Genomic DNA, 24,211 nt, shown 5'->3' on the forward strand with positions numbered 1-24,211 from the left:
TGGGGAGGAGGAGGGATCACCGGCCAGGTACCGGACCATGGGGGGAGGAGGGATCACCGGCCAGGTACCAGACCATGGGGGGAGGAGGGATCACCGGCCAGGTACAGGATCATGGGGGGGAGGAGGGATCACCGGCCAGGTACAGGACCATGGGGGGAGGGGATCACCGGCCAGGTACAGGACCATGGGGGGGAGGAGGGATCACCGGCCAGGTACAGGATCATGGGGGGAGGAGGGATCACCGGCCAGGTACCGAACCATGGGGGGAGGAGGGATCACCGGCCAGGTACAGGACCATGGGTGGAGGGGATCACCGGCCAGGTACAGGACCATGGGGGGAGGAGGGATCACCGGCCAGGTACAGGACCATGGGGGGAGGAGGGATCACCGGCCAGGTACAGGACCATGGGGGGAGGAGGGATCACCGGCCAGGTACCGGACCATGGGGGGAGGAGGGATCACCGGCCAGGTACAGGACCATGGGGGGAGGAGGGATCACCGGCCAGGTACAGGACCATGGGGGGGAGGAGGGATCACCGGCCAGGTACAGGACCATGGAGGAGGAGGGATCACCGGCCAGGTACAGGATCATGGGGGGAGGAGGGATCACCGGCCAGGTACAGGACCATGGGGGGAGGAGGGATCACCGGCCAGGTACAGGACCATGGGGGGAGGAGGGATCACTGGCCAGGTACAGGACCATGGGGGGAGGAGGGATCACCGGCCAGGTACAGGACCATGGGGGGAGGAGGGATCACTGGCCAGGTACAGGACCATGGGGGGAGGAGGGATCACCGGCCAGGTACAGGACCATGGGGGGAGGAGGGATCACCGGCCAGGTACAGGACCATGGGGGGAGGAGGGATCACTGGCCAGGTACAGGACCATGGGGGGAAGAGGGATCACCGGCCAGGTAAAGGACCATGAGGGGGGGGAGGGATCACCGGCCAGGTACCGGACCATGGGGGAGGAGGGATCACCGGCCAGGTACCAGACCATGGGGGGAGGAGGGATCACCGGCCAGGTACCGGACCATGGGGGGAGGAGGGATCACCGGCCAGGTACAGGACCATGGGAGGAGGAGGGATCACCGGCCAGGTACAGGACCATGGGGGGAGGGGATCACCGGCCAGGTACAGGACCATGGGGGGAGGAGGGATCACCGGCCAGGTACAGGACCATGGGGGGAGGAGGGATCACCGGCCAGGTACCGGACCATGGGGGGAGGAGGGATCACCGGCCAGGTACAGGACCATGGGGGGAGGAGGGATCACCGGCCAGGTACAGGACCATGGGGGGAGGAGGGATCACCGGCCAGGTACAGGACCATGGGGGGGAGGAGGGATCACCGGCCAGGTACAGGACCATGGAGGAGGAGGGATCACCGGCCAGGTACAGGACCATGGAGGAGGAGGGATCACCGGCCAGGTACAGGACCATGAGGGGGGGAAGGGATCACCGGCCAGGTACAGGATCATGGGGGGGAGGAGGGATCACCGGCCAGGTACAGGACCATGGGGGGAGGAGGGATCACCGGCCAGGTACAGGACCATGGGGGGAGGAGGGATCACTGGCCAGGTACAGGACCATGGGGGGAGGAGGGATCACCGGCCAGGTACAGGACCATGGGGGGAGGAGGGATCACCGGCCAGGTACAGGACCATGGGGGGAGGAGGGATCACTGGCCAGGTACAGGACCATGGGGGGAAGAGGGATCACCGGCCAGGTACAGGACCATGAGGGGGGGAAGGGATCACCGGCCAGGTACAGGATCATGGGGGGAAGAGGGATCACCGGCCAGGTACAGGACCATGGGGGGAGGAGGGATCACCGGCCAGGTACAGGACCATGGGGGGAGGAGGGATCACCGGCCAGGTACAGGACCATGGGGGGAGGAGGGATCACCGGCCAGGTACAGGACCATGGGGGGAGGAGGGATCACCGGCCAGGTACAGGACCATGGGGGAGGAGGGATCACCGGCCAGGTACAGGACCATGGGGGGAGGAGGGATCACCGGCCAGGTACAGGATCATGGGGGGAGGAGGGATCACCGGCCAGGTACCGAACCATGGGGGGAGGAGGGATCACCGGCCAGGTACAGGACCATGGGGGGAGGAGGGATCACCGGCCAGGTACAGGACCATGGGGGAAGGAGGGATCACCGACCAGGTACAGGACCATGGGGGAAGGAGGGATCACCGGCCAGGTACAGGACCATGGGGGAAGGAGGGATCACCGGCCAGGTACAGGACCATGGGGGGAGGAGGGATCACCGGCCAGGTACAGGACCATGGGGGGAGGGGGGATCACCGGCCATGTACAGGACCATGGGGGGAGGAGGGATCACCGGCCAGGTACCGGACCATGGGGGAGGAGGAGGGATCACCGGCCAGGTACAGGACCATGGGGGGAGGAGGAGGGATCACCGGCCAGGTACCGGACCATGGGGGGAAGAGGGATCACCGGCCAGGTACCGGACCATGGGGGGGAAGAGGGATCACCGGCCAGGTACAGGACCATGGGGGGAGGAGGAGGGATCACCGGCCAGGTACAGGACCATGGGGGGAGGAGGAGGGATCACCGGCCAGGTACCGGACCATGGGGGGAGGAGGAGGGATCACCGGCCAGGTACCGGACCATGGGGGGAAGAGGGATCACCGGCCAGGTACAGGACCATGGGGGGGAAGAGGGATCACCGGCCAGGTACAGGACCATGGGGGGAGGAGGGATCACCGGCCAGGTACAGGACCATGGGGGGAGGGGATCACCGGCCAGGTACAGGACCATGGGGGGAGGGGATCACCGGCCAGGTACAGGACCATGGGGGGAGGAGGGATCACCGGCCAGGTACAGGACCATGGGGGAAGAGGGATCACCGGCCAGGTACAGGACCATGGGGGGAGGAGGGATCACCGGCCAGGTACAGGACCATGGGGGGAGGAGGGATCACCGGCCAGGTACAGGACCATGGGGGGAGGGGGGATCACCGGCCAGGTACAGGACCATGGGGGGAGGAGGGATCACCGGCCAGGTACAGGACCATGGGGGGAGGAGGGATCACCGGCCAGGTACAGGACAATGGGGGAGGGGGATCACCGGCCAGGTACAGGACAATGGGGGGAGGGGGATCACTGGCCAGGTACAGGACAATGGGGGGAGGGGGATCACTGGCCAGGTGCCTCACTCATGGAAAGAGTTGAGTCGGTTCGGGGCGTAGTTATCTCACTCATGGGAAGAGTCGTTCCGGGGGCGGAGTTATCTCACTCATGGGAAGAGTCGTTCCGGGGGCGGAGTTATCTCACTCATGGGAAGAGTCGTTCCGGGGGCGGAGTTATCTCACTCATGGGAAGAGTCGTTCCGGGGGCGGAGTTATCTCACTCATGGGAAGAGTCGTTCCGGGGGCGGAGTTATCTCACTCATGGGAAGAGTCGTTCCGGGGGCGGAGTTATCTCACTCATGGGAAAAGTCGTTCCGGGGGCGGAGTTATTTCACTCATGGGAAGAGTCGTTCCGGGGGGCGGAGTTGCCTCACTCATGGGAAGAGTCGGTCCGGGGGGGCGGAGTTGCCTCCCTCATGGGAAGAGTCGGTCCGGGGGGGGCGGAGTTGCCTCCCTCATGGGAAGAGTCGGTCCGGGGGGGGCGGAGTTGCCTCCCTCATGGGAAGAGTCGGTCCGGGGGGCGGAGTTGCCTCCCTCATGGGAAGAGTCGGTCCGGGGGCGGAGTTATTTCACTCATGGGAAGAGTCGTTCCGGGGGGCGGAGTTGCCTCCGTCATGGGAAGAGTCGGTCCGGGGGGGGCGGAGTTGCCTCCCTCATGGGAAGAGTCGGTCCGGGGGGCGGAGTTGCCTCCCTCATGGGAAGAGTCGGTCCGGGGGGCGGAGTTGCCTCCCTCATGGGAAGAGTCGGTCCGGGGGGCGGAGTTGCCTCCCTCATGGGAAGAGTCGGTCCGGGGGGCGGAGTTGCCTCCCTCATGGGAAGAGTCAGTCCGGGGGGCGGAGTTGCCTCCCTCATGGGAAGAGTCGGTCCGGGGGCGGAGTTGCCTCCCTCATGGGCCATCATCGGGTTGGTGAATTGTTTCTCCTGGATTCATCATACCCGAGCCGTGGGGGGTGGAGTTCTGGGCACACACAGGTGGTTTAGGTGACACCAGTTGCTTCACTTTCCCATTTCTGTGCTTGTGATCGTTTTTTTATCGATTGTTTATCGGTTTTGTTAGATTCGGCGCCGTGCAGCAAGACGATGGCTCCAGGAACTCCCGCTTCCACCTGGACCTCTGGTTCTATTTCACGCTGCAGAACTGGCTCCTGGATTTCGGACGGCCGATCGTAATGGTGAGTTACATCGTTCCTATTCAGGGACACTTTATTAGAGCCCCCCCCCCCCCCCCCAAAAAAAATATAAGCCTTGTGTTTGTCAATTTAACCACTTCACCCCTGGAAGGATTATTTACCCCCTTCCTGACCAGAGCAATAAGTGTTTATTGATTGGTTTGCGCAAAAGTTATAGCGTCTACAAAATAGGGGGTAGTTTTATTTTTATTTTTTGTTTGTTTTTTACTAGTAATGGCGGCGATCTGTGACTATTATAATTTTTTTATTTTTTTGTGACTGGGACATTATAGCGGACACTTTTGACACATTTTTGGGACCATTGTCATTTATACAGCGATCAGTGCTATAAAAATGCACTGATTACTGTGTAAATGACACTGACAGTGAAGGGGGTAACACTAGGGGGCGAGGAAGGGGTTAATTATGTTCCCTGGGTGTGTTCTAACTGAAGGGGGGAGGGGACTGACTTGCTGTTCATACATTGTAGGAACACACGATCAGTCATTTCTCCCCCTGAAAGAACCGGGAGCTGTGTGTTTACACCAGGGGGTGGGCAAACTTTTTGACTCGAGGGCCGCAATGGGTTCATATATTGGAGCGGCCGAACCAAGAGTTGATCGACGGTGTGTATGTGTGAATTAATATAAATTAAATCAAACGCAGCCACTGTGCCATGCCATCAAACGCAGCCACTTTGCCATCAAACGCAGCCACTGTGCAATGCCATCAAACGCAGCCACTTTGCCATAAAACGCAGCCACTGTGCCATGCCATCAAACGCAGCCACTGTGCCATGCCATCAAACGCAGCCACTGTGCCATGCCATCAAACACAGCCACTGTGCCATGCCATCAAACACAGCCACTTTGCCATCAATTGTCGCCACTGTGCCATGCCATCAAACGCAGCCACTGTGCCATGCCATCAAACGCAGCCACTGTGCCATGCCTTTAAACGCAGCCACTGTGCAATGCCATCAAACACTGTGCCCCGCAATTGTCGCCACTGTGCCCCGCAATTGTCGCCACTGTGCCCAATAAAATGCTGCCAGTGTGACCTGTAAAATGCTCTCCCCCCCCCCCCCCCCCTGGCACTTACCTTTCTGGGGTCAGCCGTGCGTCTACCATCTCTCGATGTCCCTCGTCCAGCCCTCGATGACGCTTCAGCCAATCAGGTTACCGATTACCAGAATCAGATTACCTGATTGGCTGAGACGCCTGTCAGTCTTATCCAAGGAACGCACCGCCGATACCTCCCGAGGATAAGCATTCAGGAAGCCGACTACAGCCTCGGGGCTGTACTCGGAAAAAGCCTATCAGAGCCGCTGACGGTGAAAATATATAGATTCATACAATGCATATATTGCTATATGCTATATATTTTAGTGGCTGTGCGAGAGCCAGAGGGTGGCGGCGCTCCGGCGCCCTCTATGGACGAACCCCTCCTGACACAGACACATGGCGGCGGCGGTGAAAAAAAAAAAAAACTCGGTCAGTTTTTCGCCCTGCTCCGCGGGCCGGATTAAAAGGTCCGCCGGGCCGTAGTTTGCCCATTCCTGGTTTACACACACAGCTCCCGGTTCTCGCTCTGTCACGATCGATCGCGGGTGCCCGGCGGTGATCGCGCCCGCCAGGCACTGGCATCACCCCTAGTGGCCACAGAATATATCGTGGCCACATTATATTACGTGATTTTGCGCAGCCGAGTTAACCTGCCGCAGTAAAACTGCGCTGGGCGGTCGGCAAGAGGTTAATTTTTTATTTTATTTTTTCAGGACTGCGACATTGCGGCGGACAAATCTGACACTTTTGACACTATTTTGGGACCAGTGACATTTGTACAGCGATCAGAGCTAAAAATAGCCATTGTGTAGCGGATGGTTGCTACTAGTTACTATCATCCACCTTATCACCCGGCTGCCAGACCTCCATCTATCACTCTCAGTAGACAATGAACAGTCATTTTGCTTTGTTTCGTTTTTGTTTATTGGGGGATATAACTCGGTTGGGGAAAGAGGGATATGGGATGCCCACAGATAGGGCTGGGGAAAAAAATCGAAAAAAAATGTTTTATTCTTTTTTTTCTTCAGAGGAACCGACGCTCCGCAGACTAGGCCGAAGCCTCACCTAAAAAATCCTGCCCACAGCTCGCCACGATCCTGGGAAAAGGCCGCAAGGCCGAAGCCGCGGCTTTTTCCCAGGATCACGGCGAGCTGCGGCAGGATTAGTTTTTAAGCGAGGCCGTGGCTTCGGCCTAGTCCGCGGCCTTTTCTCAGGATCGCGGCGGACTAGGCCTAAGCTGCGGCCTCGCCTAAAAACTCCTGCCGGCACGGTGTCCATCAGGAAAGAAAACTCGATTTGAATCTTTGAACCTGGGAAAGGGCCGCGGACTTGGCCGAAGCCGCGGCCTTGCCTAAAAATCCTGCCCGCAGCTCGCCACGATCCTGGGAAAAGGGCGCGAGGCCGGACGCCGCAGACTAGGCCGAAGCCGCAGCCTTTTCCCAGGATCGCGGCGAGCTGCGGGCAGGATTTTTTTTAAGCGAGGCTTCGGCCTAGTCGCTCGCCACGATCCTGGGAAAAGGCCGCGAGGCCGGACGCCGCAGACTAGGCCGATGCCGCGGCCTTTTCCCAGGATCGCGGCGAGCTGCGGGCAAGTTTTTTATTTATTTTTTTTAAGCGAGGCCGCGGCTTCGGCCTAGTCCGCGGCCTTTTCCCAGGATCGCGGCGGACTAAGCCGAAGCCGCGGCCTCACCTAAAAAAATCCTAGCAAATAGACGGAAAAAACTCTGGACTGCTGCACTCCAAAATGACTAAAACAAATTGGGTCTTTATTTTCAAATGCACATGCATTCACCGCAAGCAAAAAGGTACAGTATAGGCCGACGCGTTTCACGCTGTACTTCAGCGCTTAGTCATGCCTAAAAAATCCTGCCCGCAGCTCGCCACGATCCTGGGAAAAGCCGCGAGACCGCAGACTAGGCCGAAGCCGCGGCCTTTTCCCAGACTAGGCCGAAGCCGTGGACTCACCTAAAAACTCCTGCCAGCGCGGTGTTCATCAGGAAAACAAAATGGCCTGGTCATGAAAAGGGGGAGGGGGTAAATCTTTCGAAGGTCTTTTTTTTTTTTTTTTTAAGCAAAAACATTTTCAGAATAAGGTAAGTAGGCGTTTTTTCAGTATTTTATTTTGTTTTACGCTCTGAAAGAAGCTCTATAAAGAGTCTGAAGAGGCAGAAAAGACGAAGCGAGAGAGAAGAGCGATGGAGGAGCGTAACCCAATGCTGATCTGTGAGCAGATGACATGTTCAGCGCCGAGTCCTCTCTGGTGGAACACGAGTTGGATATGTGATCTCGCCGTGTACTTCGCCCCTCTGGGACTACTTAGCCTTGCCAGCTGGCGGTGCGACGGTTTAAGTGGCCGGTGACACCATCGCCCTGGAAATAAGGAGATTCCGAGGCTGGAAGGAAAGTTTATCTTCTTATAAGGTGATGAAGTCGGGAACCTTGAGCTGTAGAAAGGTTTGCGCTGGTGTCACATTATCCTGACGGGTAACATGAGGCTCTGGGCATCGGGTTATTTGGTATGTTTTACCTTTTAAAAGTATCATTGAACCCAAATCATCAGAAGACGGGCAATACATGGGAGGGCACATTGTGTTCATACCGGTGGCGGCTGGTGCTCAAATTTTTTGGGGGGGCACAAACGAAAAAAAGAAAAAAATTGCAGCCTCGCTGTGCCCATCAAATGCAGCCACTGTGCCATGCCATCAAACGCAGCCACTGTGGCATCAATTGTCACCACTGTGCCATTCCATCAAATGCAGTCACTATGCCATCAATTCGCACCACTGTGCCATGCCATCAAACGCAGCCACTGTGGCATCAATTGTCACCACTATGCCATGCCATCAAGTGCAGTCGCTATGCCATCAAACGCAGCCACTGTGCCCTTTAATTGTCACCACTGTGCCCATTGTTGCCACTGTGCATGTTACTGTGCCCTTTGTCGCCTCTGTGCCCTTTGTCGCCCTTGTGCCCATTGTCCCCGCTGAGCCCTGTAAAATGCACTTACCTTTCTCCTTCCACGTCCCTCAAAGTCTTCTCCCGCCTTGGTGACGCCTCAGCCAATCAGGTTACCGATAACCAGAATCGGTGAACCTGATTGGCTGAGACGGCCGTCAGTCTTATCCAAGGAACGCACCCCCCGTACGTTCTGAGGATAAGCATCCGGGAGACGAGGGCTGTGCTCTGATAGGCACTTCCGCACAGCCAACCAGCTGCCGTTATTCAGGTGGTCGGCGCTCAAGGTCCGGCTATCCTAATAGACCAGCGGCAGCGGCAACAATAACATACATTCATGCAATGCAACTGGTTCATACTCACTCCTAGAACAGTGGTCTCCAAACACTGGCCTTGGGGCACCATTCATCCCACTGATACCAATGATGGGGCACCATTCATCCCACTGACACCAATAAAGGGGCACCATTTATCCCACTGATACCAAGGAAGGAATAGTGTCCCATCGTTGGTGTCAGTGATGGGAATAGTGTTCCATCTAGAGGTGCAACGGATCGTTCCTCGGATCAGAGTCATGGATCGGATCAGTGGGACCCCCCACTGTAGTATCCACACCCCCCCCCCCCCCCCACTGTAGTATCCACCCCCCCACTGTAGTATCCACATCTCCCCCACTGTATATAGGAAGTTTGTCTGCTTAGTCTTACCTAGGTCTCTGCCGGGTGTACCAAGATGGCTGCCGCTCCGGAGCTAGGCCGAAGCTGCGGCCTTTCCTATGCTATGGCCGGCAGCGGAGCTCCGCGGATCACGTGGTGTGCCGATCTGAACATGTTGACCCGTTCGGATCACGGATCAATGATGATCCGTTGCACCACTAGTCCCATCATTGGTGTCAATGGGAGGAATAGTGTCCCATCATTGGTGTCAATGGGAGGAATAGTGTCCCATCATTGGTGTCAGTGGGAGGAATAGTGTCCCATCATTGGTGTCAGTGGGAGGAATAGTGTCCCATCATTGGTGTCAGTGGGAGGAATAGTGTCCCATCATTGGTGTCAGTGGGAGGAATAGTGTCCCATCATTTGTGTCAGTGGGAGGAATAGTGTCCCATCATTTGTGTCAGTGGGAGGAATAGTGTCCCATCATTTGTGTCGGTGGGAGGAATAGTGTCCCATCATTTGTGTCGGTGGGAGGAATAGTGTCCCATCATTTGTGTCAGTGGGAGGAATAGTGTCCCATCATTTGTGTCGGTGGGAGGAATAGTGTCCCATCATTGGTGTCGGTGGAAGGAATAGTGTCCCATCATTGGTGTCAGTGGAAGGAATAGTGTCCCATCATTGGTGTCAGTGGAAGGAATAGTGCCCCATCATTGGTGTCAGTGGGAGGAATAGTGTCCCATCATTGGTATCAGTGGGGAGAATAGTGTCCCATCAGTGGGAGGAATAGTGTCCCATCATTGGTGTCAGTGGCAGGAATAGTGTCCCATCACTGGTGTCAGTGGGAGGAATAGTGTCCCATCACTGGTGTCAGTGGGAGGAATAGTGTCCCATCACTGGTGTCAGTGGGAGGAATAGTGTCCCATCATTGGTGTCAGTGGGAGGAATAGTGTCCCATCACTGGTGTCAGTGGGAGGAATAGTGTCCCATCATTGGTGTCAGTGGGAGGAATAGTGTCCCATCATTGGTGTCAGTGGGAGGAATAGTGTCCCATCATTGGTGTCAGTGGGAGGAATAGTGTCCTATCATTGGTGTCAGTGGGAGGAATAGTGTCCCATCATTGGTGTCAGTGGGAGGAATAGTGCCCCATCATTGGTGACAGTGGGAGGAATAGTGTCCCATCATTGGTGTCAGTGGGAGGAATAGTGCCCCATCATTGGTGTCAGTGGGGGAAATAGTGTCCCATCATTGGTGTCAGTGGGAGGAATAGTGTCCCATCATTGGTGTCAGTGGGAGGAATAGTGTCCCATCATTGGTGTCAGTGGGAGGAATAGTGCCCCATCATTGGTGACAGTGGGAGGAATAGTGTCCCATCATTGGTGTCAGTGGGAGGAATAGTGTCCCATCACTGGTGTCAGTGGGAGGAATAGTGTCCCATCATTGGTGTCAGTGGGAGGAATAGTGTCCCATCATTGGTGTCGGTGGGAGGAATAGTGTCCCATCATTGGTGTCGGTGGGAGGAATAGTGTCCCATCATTGGTGTCGGTGGGAGGAATAGTGTCCCATCATTGGTGTCGGTGGAAGGAATAGTGTCCCATCATTGGTGTCAGTGGGGGGAATAGTGTCCCACCATTGGTGTCAGTGGGAGGAATAGTGTCCCATCATTGGTGTCGGTGGGATAATAATATTCAGTATATTGTAATAAAACATCCCTGATTTGTAGTGAATTCTTCTTCCTCTTTCCTCCACAGATCGTCCTTCCCTTGGATTGGTTTCCTCTGAATAAGCCGAGTGCAGGAGATTACTTCCACATGGCGTATAACATCATCACTCCTCTGCTGCTCCTAAAGGTCAATTAGAGAAACGCAAAGATTTCTTACCGTTATACCTCTCAGAATATCTACTTCAGCTCCAGAAGGTTTTATCCACTTCATAACCAGGCCATTTTTTTGGTCAGTTAAAAAAAAAAACTGCACCAAAAACGCACCTCTCTTCTGAAATGAATTGAAAACGCATCAATAATGCACCCGTGTTACGTTTTCGATGCGTTTTTTGAGTCCTACGGCAAAACAAAAGCTATAAGCGTTGTAAAATTGCGTGCGTTTTTAGTCCATATTCCCATCGCACACCTTCCTGGAAAAAATAGGCGTATCTAGTGATTTACATATTCTACGCCGACCGCAATGGAAGCACCACCTAGCGGCCAGCCTAAAAATTACACTTTAGGATACGACGGTGTAAGACACTTACGCCGCTCGTATCTGAGCCTAATTTAAGCGTATCTGGTTACCAGAATACGCTTAAATTAGCGCGGGCGCACATTCAGACTTAGGCTGGCGTATCTACTGTCGCCAGCCTAAGTCTCTCTGAATCTGGCTACAAATCTCAGAAAGAGTCTCGGCCCTTAAAGGGGTTGAATCGGCTCTTTAACCACTTCAGCCCCCGGAAGAATTTACCCCCCTTTCCTGGCCAGGCCATTTTTATGCGATATGGCACCGCGCCGCTTTATAATTAACAATTGCGCAGACAAAAACAAAAATTTACGTCCTTTCAAAGCTCTACAACCCCTTTAAGGGCCGAGACTCTTTCTGAGATTTGTAGCCAGATTCAGAGAGACTTAGGCTGGCGTATCAGTAGATACGCCAGCCTAAGTCTGAATGTGCGCCCGCGCTAATTTAAGCGTATTCTGGTAACCAGATACGCTTAAATTAGGCTAAGATATGAGCGGCGTAAGTGTCTTACACCCTCGTATTCTAAAGTGTAATTTTTAGGCTGGCCGCTAGGTGGCGCTTCCATTGCGGTCGGCGTAGAATATGTAAATCACTAGATACGCCTATTCACGAACGTACGCCCGGCCGACGCAGTACAGATACGCCGTTTACGTAACGCATTTTCAGGCCTAAAGTTATTCCATCAAATAGCTGGAATAGTAACGTTAAGTATGGCCGCCGTTCCCGCGTCGAAATTCGAAAATTTTACGTCGTTTGCGTAAGTCGTCCGTGAATAGGGATTTACGTCCACACCGAAATCACTAGGCCCGTGCGGCGAACTTAGCCGCAATGCACACTGGGAAATGTAGGCGCATGCGCAGTTCCAAAAAAACGTCAATCACGTCGGGTCAAGCCTAATTAACATAAAACACGCCCCCTCAGCCTATTTTTAATTAGGCGCCCTTACGCCCGCCCGCTTTAGGCTACGCCGCCGTAACTTAGCAGGCAAGTACATTGTGAATCATGTACTTGCCCCGCTAACTTACGGCGGCGTAGCTTAAATGCCTTAAGCTACGCCGCCGCAAGTATGCGCTCGCCATCCTGAATCTGGCTACTTGTGTTTACCAGTTAAAAACATTTCTTTTTGCTAGAGAAATTACTTAGAACCCCCAAACATTATAAAAAAAATTCTAACACCCTATAGAATAAAATGGCGGTTGTTGCAATACTTTCTGTCGCACCGTATTTACGCAGCGATCTTACAAGTGCACTTTTTTTGGAAAAAATAAAATTTTAATAAAAAAATAAGACAACGGTAAAGTTAGCCCAATTTTTTTATATATATTGTGAAAGATAATGTTACGCCGAGTAAATTGATACCCAACATGTCACGCTTCAAAATTGCATCCGCTCGTGGCATGGCGACAAACTTTTACCCTTAAAAATCTCCATAGGCGACGTTTAAAAAAAATTCTACAGGTTGCATGTTTTGAGTTACAGAGGAGGACTAGGGCTAGAATTATTGCTCTCGCTCTAACGATCGCGGCGATACCTAACGTGTGTGATTTGAACACCGTTTTAATTTGCGGTCGCTGCTCACGTATGCGTTCGCTTCTGCACGCAAAGCTTGGCATTACATTTTATTTTTTTATTTTTTCTTATTTATTGAACTTTTTTATTTTTACACTTTTAAAAAATAAATAAAAATGGGTCCCTTTTATTCCTATTACAATAAATGTAAACATCCCTTGTAATGGAAAAAAGCATGACAGGTCCTCTTAACCACCTAAGCCCCGGACCATTTTGCTGGTCAAAGACCGGGCCACTTTGTTGCGATTCGGCACTGCGTCGATTTAACTGACAATTGCGCGGTCGTGCGAGACTGCACCCAAACGAAATTCTCTTTTTCTCCCACAAATAGAGCTTTCTTTTGGTGGTATTTAATCACCTCTGCGGTTTTTATTTTTTGCGCTATAAACAAAAATAGAGCGACAATTGTGAAAAGAAAAAAATATATTTTTTTCTTTTGCTATAATAAAATTTTCCCCCAAATAAAAAACAAAAAAAACAAACAAATGTCTACCTCAGGTTCGGCCGATACGTACTCTTCTACATAATTTTTGGTAAGAAAAATCGCAATAAGCGTTTATTGATCGGTTTGCGCAGAAGTTAGAGCGTCTACAAAAATAGGGGACAGAATTATGGCATTTTATTAATTTTTTTTTTTTTTTTTAACTAGTAATGGCAGCGATCTGCGTTTTTTTTTTTTTTTTTTTTTTTTTTTTTTTGTTTATCGTGACTGCGACATTATGGCGGACACATCAGACACTTTTGATGCCATTATGGGACCATTGTCATTTATACAGCGATCGGTGCTATAAAAAATGCTCTGATTACTGTGTAAATGACACAGGGAAGGGGGTAACCACTAAGGGGTGAGGAAGGGGGTTAAGTGTGTCCTAGGGAGTGATTCTAACTGTGGGGGGGGGGGGGCTGGGCTACAAGTGACACGACACTGATCACTGCTCCCGATGACAGGGAGCAGTGTCCTGTCACTAGGCAGAACGGGGAAATGCCTTGTTTACAGGCATAGGGGCAAACTGACAACTCATGGGGGGCCCCCGAGAAATAGAAGATTATGGGGCCCCCGGGTTTACAGATGGCCACCACGCCAGGAGGCAGTGCAGAGGCGGGGCAGCTAAAATCTCGAGATTTTCACATCAAAAGCATGTCGGTTTCGGACATATCAGGGACAAAACACAGATTTTTACATACTGTCCCTGGTTTTACTGAGCCTGGCAACCCTGATGGGGCCCCCTAGTGGCATGGGGCCCTCGTGCCTCAATGGTCAGTCCGCCCCTGCATAGGAATCTCCCCGTTCTGCCGCTCCGTGACACGATCGCGGGACACCGGCAGACATCGGGTAACGCGGGCACAGTCACGGAGCTTGCGGCAGGGGCGCGCACCTGCACAACGGCAAATTCAAAGCAACGCACCCGCACGTTGCTTTGCGCAGCCGCGCCATTCTGCCGACGTATAAGTGCGTGAGACGGTCGGCAAGCGGTTAACTCCTTTCTTCCTAACCCCCGCCCCCCGACCTGTGCTGTGATTGGACACCGCACGAGTTTGGCAGCAGATTTCAGGCAATGATTTTGGCTAATCGGCTGCATCCAATCACACGCAGAGCTCTGTGTTTACAAACCCCGCACAACTCCCGCGTGTAATGCCGCGTACACACGGTCGTTTTATGTGATGAAAAAAAATTACGTTTTTAAAAACGTCACTTTAATTGACTGTGTGTGGGGGAAAACGTCGTTTTATGTCTTCTAAAAAACGACCAAAAAAAATTGAAGCATGCTTCAATTTTATGTGTCGTTTTTCAAAACGTCGTTTTTTACTTCACAGAAATTGACCGTGTGTAGCAAAAACGTCGTTTAAAACGACGTTTTTTCATCCGCGCATGCCCAGAAGCTACTTATGAAGCGAGCTTCAATGGAAAAACGTGGTGAACGTAACCTCGCTTTGCTAGAACATTGTGAGAAAAACGATGGTGTGTAGGCAACTTCGTCTTTGAAAATTGAAGTTTCAAAAACGTCATTTTTTACTTCACAGAAAATGTCGTTTTTTTTCATCACATAAAGTGATGGTGTGTACGGGGCATAATGAGAACAGCGATCTGTTTTTCTTCTCCTTGATATTCAGGTGATGAGATGATACAAGTCGTTATTTTGTAACTCTTGATTGTCGGATTTCGCTTCATTTGTATTTCTTTTTTCTCTTGCAGCTGATTGAAAGATCCCCGAAAACTCTCCCGAACTCGGTGATCTACATCAGCATCATGACCTTTGTGATGGGGGCCAGCATCCACCTGGTAGGGGACTCCGTCAATCACCGGCTGATCTTCAGCGGATACCAGCTCCACCTCTCTGTGCGGGACAATCCCATCATGCAAAAGCTGCAGCCCCCCACCCTGGTGAGGAGGGAGGGGGAGGGGGAAATGAGATTGGGGTTCAGCACACTCACACCCGGGAGGTGAGGAAGCTGTCTCCAAACTACGGCCCTCCCGCTGTTGTGAAACTACAAGTCCCATGAGGCTTTGCAAGGCTTACAAGCGTGACTCCCACAGGCAGAGGCATGATGGGACTTTTTGCAACACCTGGAGGGCTGCCAGTTTGAGACCCCCGCCTTAGGGGTAAAGGGTGTGTTTTAATGGAGGAAAGTGGGTTGGGCATTTCTTTGCGGTCCTCATCAATGCGCCACATTTCAAGTTTTTTTCTGGTAATGGGGTGTTCGCCGAACAGGTAAGAAAATGTCCATATGAGCCGCACATCTCTGCAAACCCCAGGTGAGAAAGTATACCAGGCCACGCCCCCAATGCATTTCACTCTGCTCCTCGGCCTGGGCTCCAGCCAGGCCACGCCCCACAATGCATTTCAATGTGTGTTAGTTCTTTGTCAATAATGTACTATGGGTTGGATTTACAAAAGGCAAATAGATTGTGCACTCTGCAAATGCAGTTACTCCAGAGCTCAGTAAGGGAAGGGAAGTTCTACTGACTTTCTTCATCCAAACATGTGCAAGAAATATGCTGTGTTTTTTTTTTTATTTTTTTTATTATTTCTTTTTCTCTCTCTTTTCTCTTCTTTCTCTTTCTCCTTCTCCCTTCTTTTCTCCTTCTCCTTCTCCCTTCTTTTCTCGTCTTTTACTCCTTCTCTCTTCTTTTTCTCCTTCTTCTGTCTTCTTTTTCTCCTTCTTCTGTCTTCTTTTTCTTTTTCTCCTTCTTCTCTCTTCTTTTTCTTTTTCTCCTTCTTCTCTCTTCTTTTTCTCCTTCTCCTTCTCTCTTCTCCTTCTCCTTCTCTCTTCTTTTTCTCCTTCTCTCTTCTCCTTCTCCTTCTCTCTTCTTTTTCTCCTTCTCTCTTCTTTTTCTCCTTCTCTCTTCTTTTTCTCCTTCTCTCTTCTTTTTCTCCTTCTCTCTTCTTTTTCTCCTTCTCTCTTCTTTTTCTCCTTCTCTCTTCTTTTTCTCCTTCTCTCTTCTTTTTCTCCTTCTCTCTTCTTTTTCTCCTTCTCTCTTCTTTTTCTCCTTCTCTCTTCTTTTTCTCCTTCTCTCTTCTTTTTCTCCTTCTCTCTTCTTTTTCTCCTTCTCTCTTCTTTTTCTCCTTCTCCTTCTCTCTTCTTTTTCTCCTTCTCCTTCTCTCTTCTTTTTCTCCTTCTCCTTCTCTCTTCTTTTTCTCCTTCTCTCTTCTTTTTCTCCTTCTCCTTCTCTCTTCTTTTTCTCCTTCTCCTTCTCTCTTCTTTTTCTCCTTCTCCTTCTCTCTTCTTTTTCTCCTTCTCCTTCTCTCTTCTTTTTCTCCTTCTCCTTCTCTCTTCTTTTTCTCCTTCTCCTTCTCTCTTCTTTTTCTCCTTCTCCTTCTCTCTTCTTTTTCTCCTTCTCCTTCTCTCTTCTTTTTCTCCTTCTCCTTCTCTCTTCTTTTTCTCCTTCTCCTTCTCTCTTCTTTTTCTCCTTCTCCTTCTCTCTTCTTTTTCTCCTTCTCCTTCTCTCTTCTTTTTCTCCTTCTCCTTCTCTCTTCTTTTTCTCCTTCTCCTTCTCTCTTCTTTTTCTCCTTCTCCTTCTCTCTTCTTTTTCTCCTTCTCCTTCTCTCTTCTTTTTCTCCTTCTCCTTCTCTCTTCTTTTTCTCCTTCTCCTTCTCTCTTCTTTTTCTCCTTCTCCTTCTCTCTTCTTTTTCTCTTTCTCCTTCTCTCTTCTTTTTCTCCTTCTCCTTCTCTCTTCTTTTTCTCCTTCTCCTTCTCTCTTCTTTTTCTCCTTCTCCTTCTCTCTTCTTTTTCTCCTTCTCCTTCTCTCTTCTTTTTCTCCTTCTCCTTCTCTCTTCTTTTTCTCCTTCTCCTTCTCTCTTCTTTTTCTCCTTCTCCTTCTCTCTTCTTTTTCTCTTTCTCCTTCTCTCTTCTTTTTCTCCTTCTCCTTCTCTCTTCTTTTTCTCCTTCTCCTTCTCTCTTCTTTTTCTCTTTCTTCTTTCTCTCCCCCCTGTATGTGATTGGGTATGGGGTAGGCTCTGGAGCAACCGCACTTGCAAAGTGCATAGTCTGTTACCCTATAGTAAACCCCAACCCCCATATGTCGCAGTCCCTGCTTTATCAAGATGGCTTGTTTAACCTTTTCACGCCGACGTAGCGGAAATATGCGGCCCCCGCTAGACTGTTTTTTTTTTTTCCCCCGTTTTTGCGTATCTCCCTTCGTGCTGCGATTGTACCACGCATTGCGTGCTCCCAGCACAGAGACCGGAGTCTCACCGTGAGCCCCGGGCCCCTGTACTAATGATTGGGACCCGGATCTCCTGATTCCGGGTCACATGATCGCTGTGATAGCCTCTGATTGGCTCTGTGTGTTTTCTTTCTCTGTAAGACCCCTTTCACATAGAGGCGCTTTTTTCAGGCATTTCAGGGCTAAAAATAGCGCCTGTAAAGTGCCTCCCCTGTGTGAAAGTGCAGAGTGCTCTCGCACTGGGGCGGTGCGCTTGCAGGACGGGAAAAAAAAATCCTGCATTCCGCATCTCCGGGGCGGTGCAGGAGCGGTGCATACATCGCTCCTGCACCGCCCCAACCATTGAAATGAATGGGCAGCGCTGGCGAATCGCCTGCAAAGCAGTTCAGGAGCGCCGCAACACAAGTGCTTTTAACCTTTTCCTTGGCCACTAGCAGGGGGGGGGGTTAAAAGCACCCCGCTAGTGGCCCCAGGCCCGTTGGAACCAGACAGGCAAAGCAAGCAATTGCCAGGGGCCCTGAGCTGGTCAGGGGCTCCAGCAGGGAGGGCCCTTGCCGCACCGCTGCATCCTCCTGCAGTCCGGTCGGCCGTGTACCATAGCCACGCGGTACAGGAGATTCAGGTTCCTGTTCCCGGCCAAACTGACAGGAAGTGCACACACTGAGTGTTCACTTCCTTTCAGTCCGGCCCCGGGAACAGCAAACTGAATCTCCTGTACCGCGCGATTATGGTACACGGCCGACCGGACTGCAGGAGGACGCAGCGATGCGGCAAGGGCCCTCCCTGCTGGGGCCCCTGTGCGGACACCAACATATGCCGGCATGTGCGTGTGAGGGCCCTCCCTGCTGGGGCCCCTGTGCGGACACCAACATATGCCGGCGTGTGAGGCGGAGGATAGAGGTAAGCCGCCAAACCACACCCCCACCCCGCTTCTCAACTTGAAAAGTCACTTTTTTTTTTTGCTTGGGGCCCCCAAATGTCTTCAAACGAAAACTGCTATAAAAGCGGTAACATGTCGCTAAAACTACCGGCGCTTTACCGCTATGGCCCACCCCGCCCCAGTGTGAAAGAGGTCTGAATGTAGAAGTGACTCGTGCTGATAGCAGAGGAAGGAAGCGGCAGAAAGAAGTGACACTTGGTGCTCTGGACTTTGATTGACAGCCGCGGGAGCCAATGGGCGCCGCTGCTGTGTCTCAGCCAATCAGGAGGGAGAGTACCAGCCGGCTGAGGGACTCGTAGACATCGAGGGTTATTGGGGTGTTCTGACCGGATCAGTTGTGCCCGTACTAGTTTGGCATAAGTCATGTCTTCAGCAGCACAGATCTTCCATATCTGGATGTTATTGTCTTCTGCTTCTTTATATATATATATATCTTGACATTTTACTTTTATATTTTCTTTTTTTTTATATGACAGGTTGATTCCTTTGAGCTGCTTTATTATTATGATGAATACCTGGGCCATTCCATGTGGTAAGCGTGTGATTTATGATTTTTTTTATATTTTTTTTATTTTTAACCACTTCAGCTCCAGAAGAATTTACCCCCTTTCTGATCATTTTTTGCGAAATGGTACTGTGTCACTTTAACTGACACCGCTGTACCCAAATAACATTGATGTCCTCATCCCCCCCCCCCCCCCCCCCCCCCACAAATAGAGCTTTCTTTAGTCGGTATTTGATTACCTCTGCGGTTTTTATTTTTTTCGCAAAAAAAAAAAGCAACAAATTTTGAAGAAAAATGTAAAAAATAGTATTTATTATATTTTACATCTATAACCAATTCTAGCAGCTTATGGTTAACATTGAGGTATATTTCCCTTTTATTAGCCTTATTTCAGTTTTATGTCCGTTTTTATATTAAAATGATTGTAGGTATATATGATTGTACGGCCATATTCCCGTAGTTTTTGGGCGGGCGTCGCGTAAGCCATTTACACTCCGCCGCCCCAACCTACAGGAGCAAGTGCTGTATTCCCCAAACACTTGCTCCGTAGTTTGGGGCGGCGTGGTGTAAATGGCCCGGCGTATGGCCGCGTAAATCCAAGGGGGCGGCTTGTTTTTAAATTAAGCGCACCCCCGATTCTAACGAACTGCGCATGCGCCGGGCTTAAAATAGCCCAGTGCGCATGCTCCAGTTCTCGGCGTAAAACGTCAATGACGCCGACGTGTGCGTCATTGACGTAAAGTCGTATTCAAGAACGACTTTGTAAAACGACGTACCCGACGGGAAAACACGACGCGGACCCGACGCCATACTTAACATGGCCTACGTGGGACTGGCGTAAGGTTACCCCTCATATAGCAGGGGTAACCTTACGCCTACGCAAACGACGTACGCGACGCAAATTTGTTCGGGAATCGGCGTATCAGGCTCATTTGCATAAACAAATGAGACCTGAACGTAAACGCCACCTAGCGGCGGCCGGCGTCATTACATTTAAGATCCGACAGTGTAATGGACTTGCACATGTCAGATCTTCAGTGTATCTATGCGAAAATGATTCTAAGAATCACTCGCATAGATACGCGGGTCAAAAAAGAGAGATACGATGGAGTATCCTGAGATACACCATCGTAACTTTACTCAGAATATGGCCCTTTATGTTTATTTTTATAATTCTAGTAATTATATGGTATACATTTTTACTGTTTTACACTTGTACGTTTGCGGTGCAGCCAGGCCCACTGGTGACTCCGTTGGTGGTGGTTTGCACACAGGAGACTTGCTTAGCTTCTGGTTTACCGATCGCGGCATCTCTAGTGCTCTCTACCCCTCCCCTTAGTTACCGGGCTGTATATTAGTGATGCTGGGGGGTGACGCGGTAGCTCCACCCACAGCTGACAAAGTCCGCTCTGGACGTAACGTTTGTACGGGGGAGGAGCTACTGTTCGTGACGTCACCCGCGCCCTTCTGACTCCACTTGCGGCATACACGTTGTTGTTTGCCTACACCAGCGTTTGTTTTGCTGATATCTACAGCTCTTATTTCACATATGAGCTTGCATGCTCTTTTTGTTTTTAAACGTTTTGCATCCTGTCCTGGAATAAAATCAGTCTACACCGAGAGTGTCTCTGTATAATTATTATTATATGGACTGCCGGACAGACGGACTCCTGACTGCCATCTTCTGGATCGCACCATCATTACTTACCCCCTAGAGTGCGGGAACATACGAGTTTGACCTATTGTTCATTCAACGGCCCACTACATTCGGTTAAGCCCGTTTTCTCTTCAGGTTTACCAAAACCATCTAATATGAGGTCAAACCTTAAGCGTTTCAATTTGTATGCAATCAGGCAGGCCCTTGTACTACATGGTTTTGGTAAACCTGAAGAGAAAACCATCAGGAAAACTGATAGTGTGTATGGGGCTTTAGAGTGTTTACTTCTTCTGGTGGAGGATCTGTCACATTGAGAGCATATCTATGTCACGGGGGGTTTACCATTGTGATTATTTTATTTCATCATATGGACTTTATTTGTTTTATCATTGCGCCGCTGCACCTTTTTATATTCATTTACATTATTTGAGGTCCTGTGATTTACCTTTCGGTGTTCAGCCTGCATAGTTTTTCATTGTGTTTTTTTGTATGTGCGCTGAGTGCCATTTATATTATTTCAATATGTATTCTTCTATATATTTTTGGTTTAAAAAAAAATTGCAAAAGTTGTTTTGCGCAAATGTTATAGCGTCTACAAAATAGGGGATAGATTTATGGCATTTTTATTATAATTTTTTTTCTTTTAAGTTTTTGTAGTTTGTTTTAATAGATGTATTAGAACTTATAGGACAGTTACAAAGCGGGGGTAGGACAGTTGTCTAAGCGGGGGTATGCCCAGAGGCTTTATTCTGTGACTTTTTCTTTTTCTTTCTCTCTTTATCTTTTTCTTTCTCTTCTCTTTTCTTTTTCTTTCTCTCTCTTTTTTTTCCCTCTTTCTCTTTCTCTTTCTTTTTTCTCTTTTTTTTTTTATTCTTTCTTTCTTTCTTTCTCTTTCTTTTTTTCTCTTTTTTATTCTTTCTTTCTTTCTCTTTCTTTTTTTCTCTTTTTTATTCTTTCTTTCTTTCTCTTTCTTCTTCTTTTTTTTTTTTCTTTTTCTCTCTTTTTCTTTTTTTCTTTCTCTTTTTTTTTTTTCTCTTTTTCTGTCTCTTTTTTTCTTTTTTTCTTTCTTTCTTTCTTTCTTTCTTTCTTTCTTTCTTTCTTTCTTTCTTTCTTTCTTTCTTTCTTTCTTTCTTTCTTTCTTTCTTTCTCATTCACGTTTCTGATTGGAGCTTGGAGGCAGAAAAAAAAAACGTAAAACTCTCCTAGACTCGTCTAAACTTTGTACAAAAAATGATCGGTATGAGCGTTTTTTACTCCAAAGAGAACAGACGTTTGTGCATGGGGCCTTGAACACACGGCCGAGAATCCCGTTGTAAAAAAAAAAAAAACGAAGTTTTTCTCCAGAGCCGCGCACCCCGCTCTCCCCCGACTCCTGTGCGCGTGGCCGGCGGGCGCTATCGCCGCCGGGCACACGCGATCGCTGTCAGGGAGGGAAATGCTGATCTTCTGTTCATACAATGTATGAACAGCGATCAGTCATTTCCCCTAGGGAGGCCACCCCCCTACAGTTAGAACACACCCAGGGAACATACTTAACCCCTTCCCCGCCCCTAGTGTTAAGCCCTTCACTGCCAGTGGCATTTTTATAGTAATCCAATGCATTTGTATAGCATTGATCGCTATAAAAATGCCAATGGTCCCAAAAATGTGTCCGAAGTATCCGCCATAATGTCGCAGTACCAATAAAAATCGCTGATCGCCGCCATTACTAGTAAAAAAATTAAATATTAATAAAAATGCCATAAAACTACCCCCTATTATGTAAACGCTATAACTTTTGTGCAAACCAATCAATAAACGCTTATTGCAACTTTTTTTTTTTTTACGAAAAATATGTAGAAGAATACGTATCGGCCTAAACTGAGGAAAAACACTTTTTTTTTTTTTTTTTTTTTTAATTTATATTTTTTTGGGGATATTTATTATGGTAAAAAATATTGTTTTTTTTTTCAAAATTGTCGCTCTATTTTTGTTTATTGCGCAAAAAATAAAAACCGCAGAGGTGATTAAATACCACCAAAAGAAAGCTCTATTTGTGGGGGGAAAAGCACGCCATTTTTGTTTGGGAGCCACGTCGCACGACCGCGCAATTGTCAGTTAAAGCGACGCAGTGCCGAATTGCAAAAACTGGCCAAGTCCTTTAGCTGCCTAAAGGTCCGGGTCTTAAGTGGTTCTAAAGCCTAAACCTTTTTTACCTTTGATGCATTCCTTGCATTAAGGTAAAAAAAAACGTCTGCCGCTCTTCTCTCCCCTCACTCCGGGGTTTTGCTGGCTTTGTTGGGGCACAGAGAGCCATTGACTTCCGAAAGCCATTGACGTGGGGGATGGCGCCGAGCCCCCCCGTTGTCTGCGTCAATGGATGCAGCAACGGGGCCCGTGAGTGAGCACGCACGAGTGGCCCCCATGGGAAGCAGCTTCCCGCGGGGGCCCTGGACAGGGAGGAGGAGGAGCTATGAGCAACAGCGGGGGACCAGAGAAGGGGAGGTCCGGGGCCGCTTGGGTAAGTACTGCTTGTGTGTTTTTTTTTTGTTTTTTTTAATGGGGAAGGGGGTTTCTCCTTCTTCTTTTTTTTTTTTTTTTGTTTTTTTTTTTTTGTTTTTTTTTTGTACAATTGCTTTAACACATTTGATAACTATTATGTTTTTTGATCGCTGAACTGTCTGTTTCCTTCATTCTAGGTACATTCCATTCTTCCTCATCCTGTTCATCTATTTCTCCGGCTGTTTCACAACAGTGAGAGGTGAAAGCAGAATGCCGCTGTCCGCCTGGTCTTTGCTGGGCCCCAGCAGTCTGTATTACTGGTAGGTGTGGTGGACTCTCTGCATGTAACGTATGATGGAATGTATACAGACTGCACTCCTTGTATGTGTCCTGGAGGGAGTTGGAAATATTTCCAAAGAGAAGTAATGGTTGCCGGTCATTTTATTGACATAAAACTCAGGACCCTTTTACACACATGCCGGGGTATTACACACGCTCTACAATTCCGATTTGCTTTGTGTGACAGTGGCGGCCTGTCCAACCGGGGGCGCCGCCACCCCTAATCTACATGCGCCAGATGCATAGATTCCAATGAGTTTTTTTTTTTATAATAGAAGCACCTGATTAAAGCCCGAGGCTTTAATTGGCTTAAAAAAGGGTGGCGATTCTAATCCCGGACAATCTGGTAGCGGGTACTGAGACCAATTTAAACGATTGGCGCAAGAGGAGAAGCAATCCTATTGGCCACCGAGGAGGAGGTGGGAGGAAACGCAGGGGAAGCCGCCGAGGAGGAGACGCAGGGGAAGCCGTCAAGGAGGAGGAGGAGTTGGGAGGAGACGCAGGGGAAGCTGCCGAAGGGAGGAGATGCAGGGGAAGCCGCCGAGGAGGAGGTGGGAGGAGACGCAGAGGAAGCCGCCAGAGGAGGTGGAAGGAGACGCAGGGGAAGCCGCTGAAGGAGGAGAAAGGCGACGCGGGGGAAGCCTGGGAGGAGACGCGGGGGAAGCCGCCGAGGAGGAGGTGGGAGGAGACGCAGGGGAAGCCGCCGAGGAGTTGGGAGGAGACACGGGGGAAGCCGCCGAGGAGTTGGGAGGAGACGCGGGGGAAGCCGCCGAGGAGGTGGGAGGAGACGCGGGGGAAGCCGCCGAGAAGGAGGTGGGGAGAGA

General features: G+C 50.3%; 1 protein-coding gene across 1 annotated transcript in view; it reads left to right on the forward strand.

The window, feature by feature from the left end:
* The window catches only part of CLN6 (CLN6 transmembrane ER protein), a 39,361-nt gene that overhangs the window by 2,578 nt on the left and 12,572 nt on the right, over nucleotides 1-24,211 (forward strand). The window contains exons 2-6 of the mRNA XM_040342237.1: nucleotides 4,216-4,330; nucleotides 10,751-10,849; nucleotides 14,994-15,182; nucleotides 18,882-18,937; nucleotides 23,246-23,368. Coding sequence (XP_040198171.1) covers nucleotides 4,216-4,330; nucleotides 10,751-10,849; nucleotides 14,994-15,182; nucleotides 18,882-18,937; nucleotides 23,246-23,368 — 582 coding nt within the window. The remainder of the gene's footprint in view (nucleotides 1-4,215; nucleotides 4,331-10,750; nucleotides 10,850-14,993; nucleotides 15,183-18,881; nucleotides 18,938-23,245; nucleotides 23,369-24,211) is intronic.

The sequence above is a fragment of the Rana temporaria genome, chromosome 3, assembly GCF_905171775.1.
Source record: "Rana temporaria chromosome 3, aRanTem1.1, whole genome shotgun sequence".
Taxonomy (NCBI): Eukaryota; Metazoa; Chordata; class Amphibia; order Anura; family Ranidae; genus Rana; species Rana temporaria.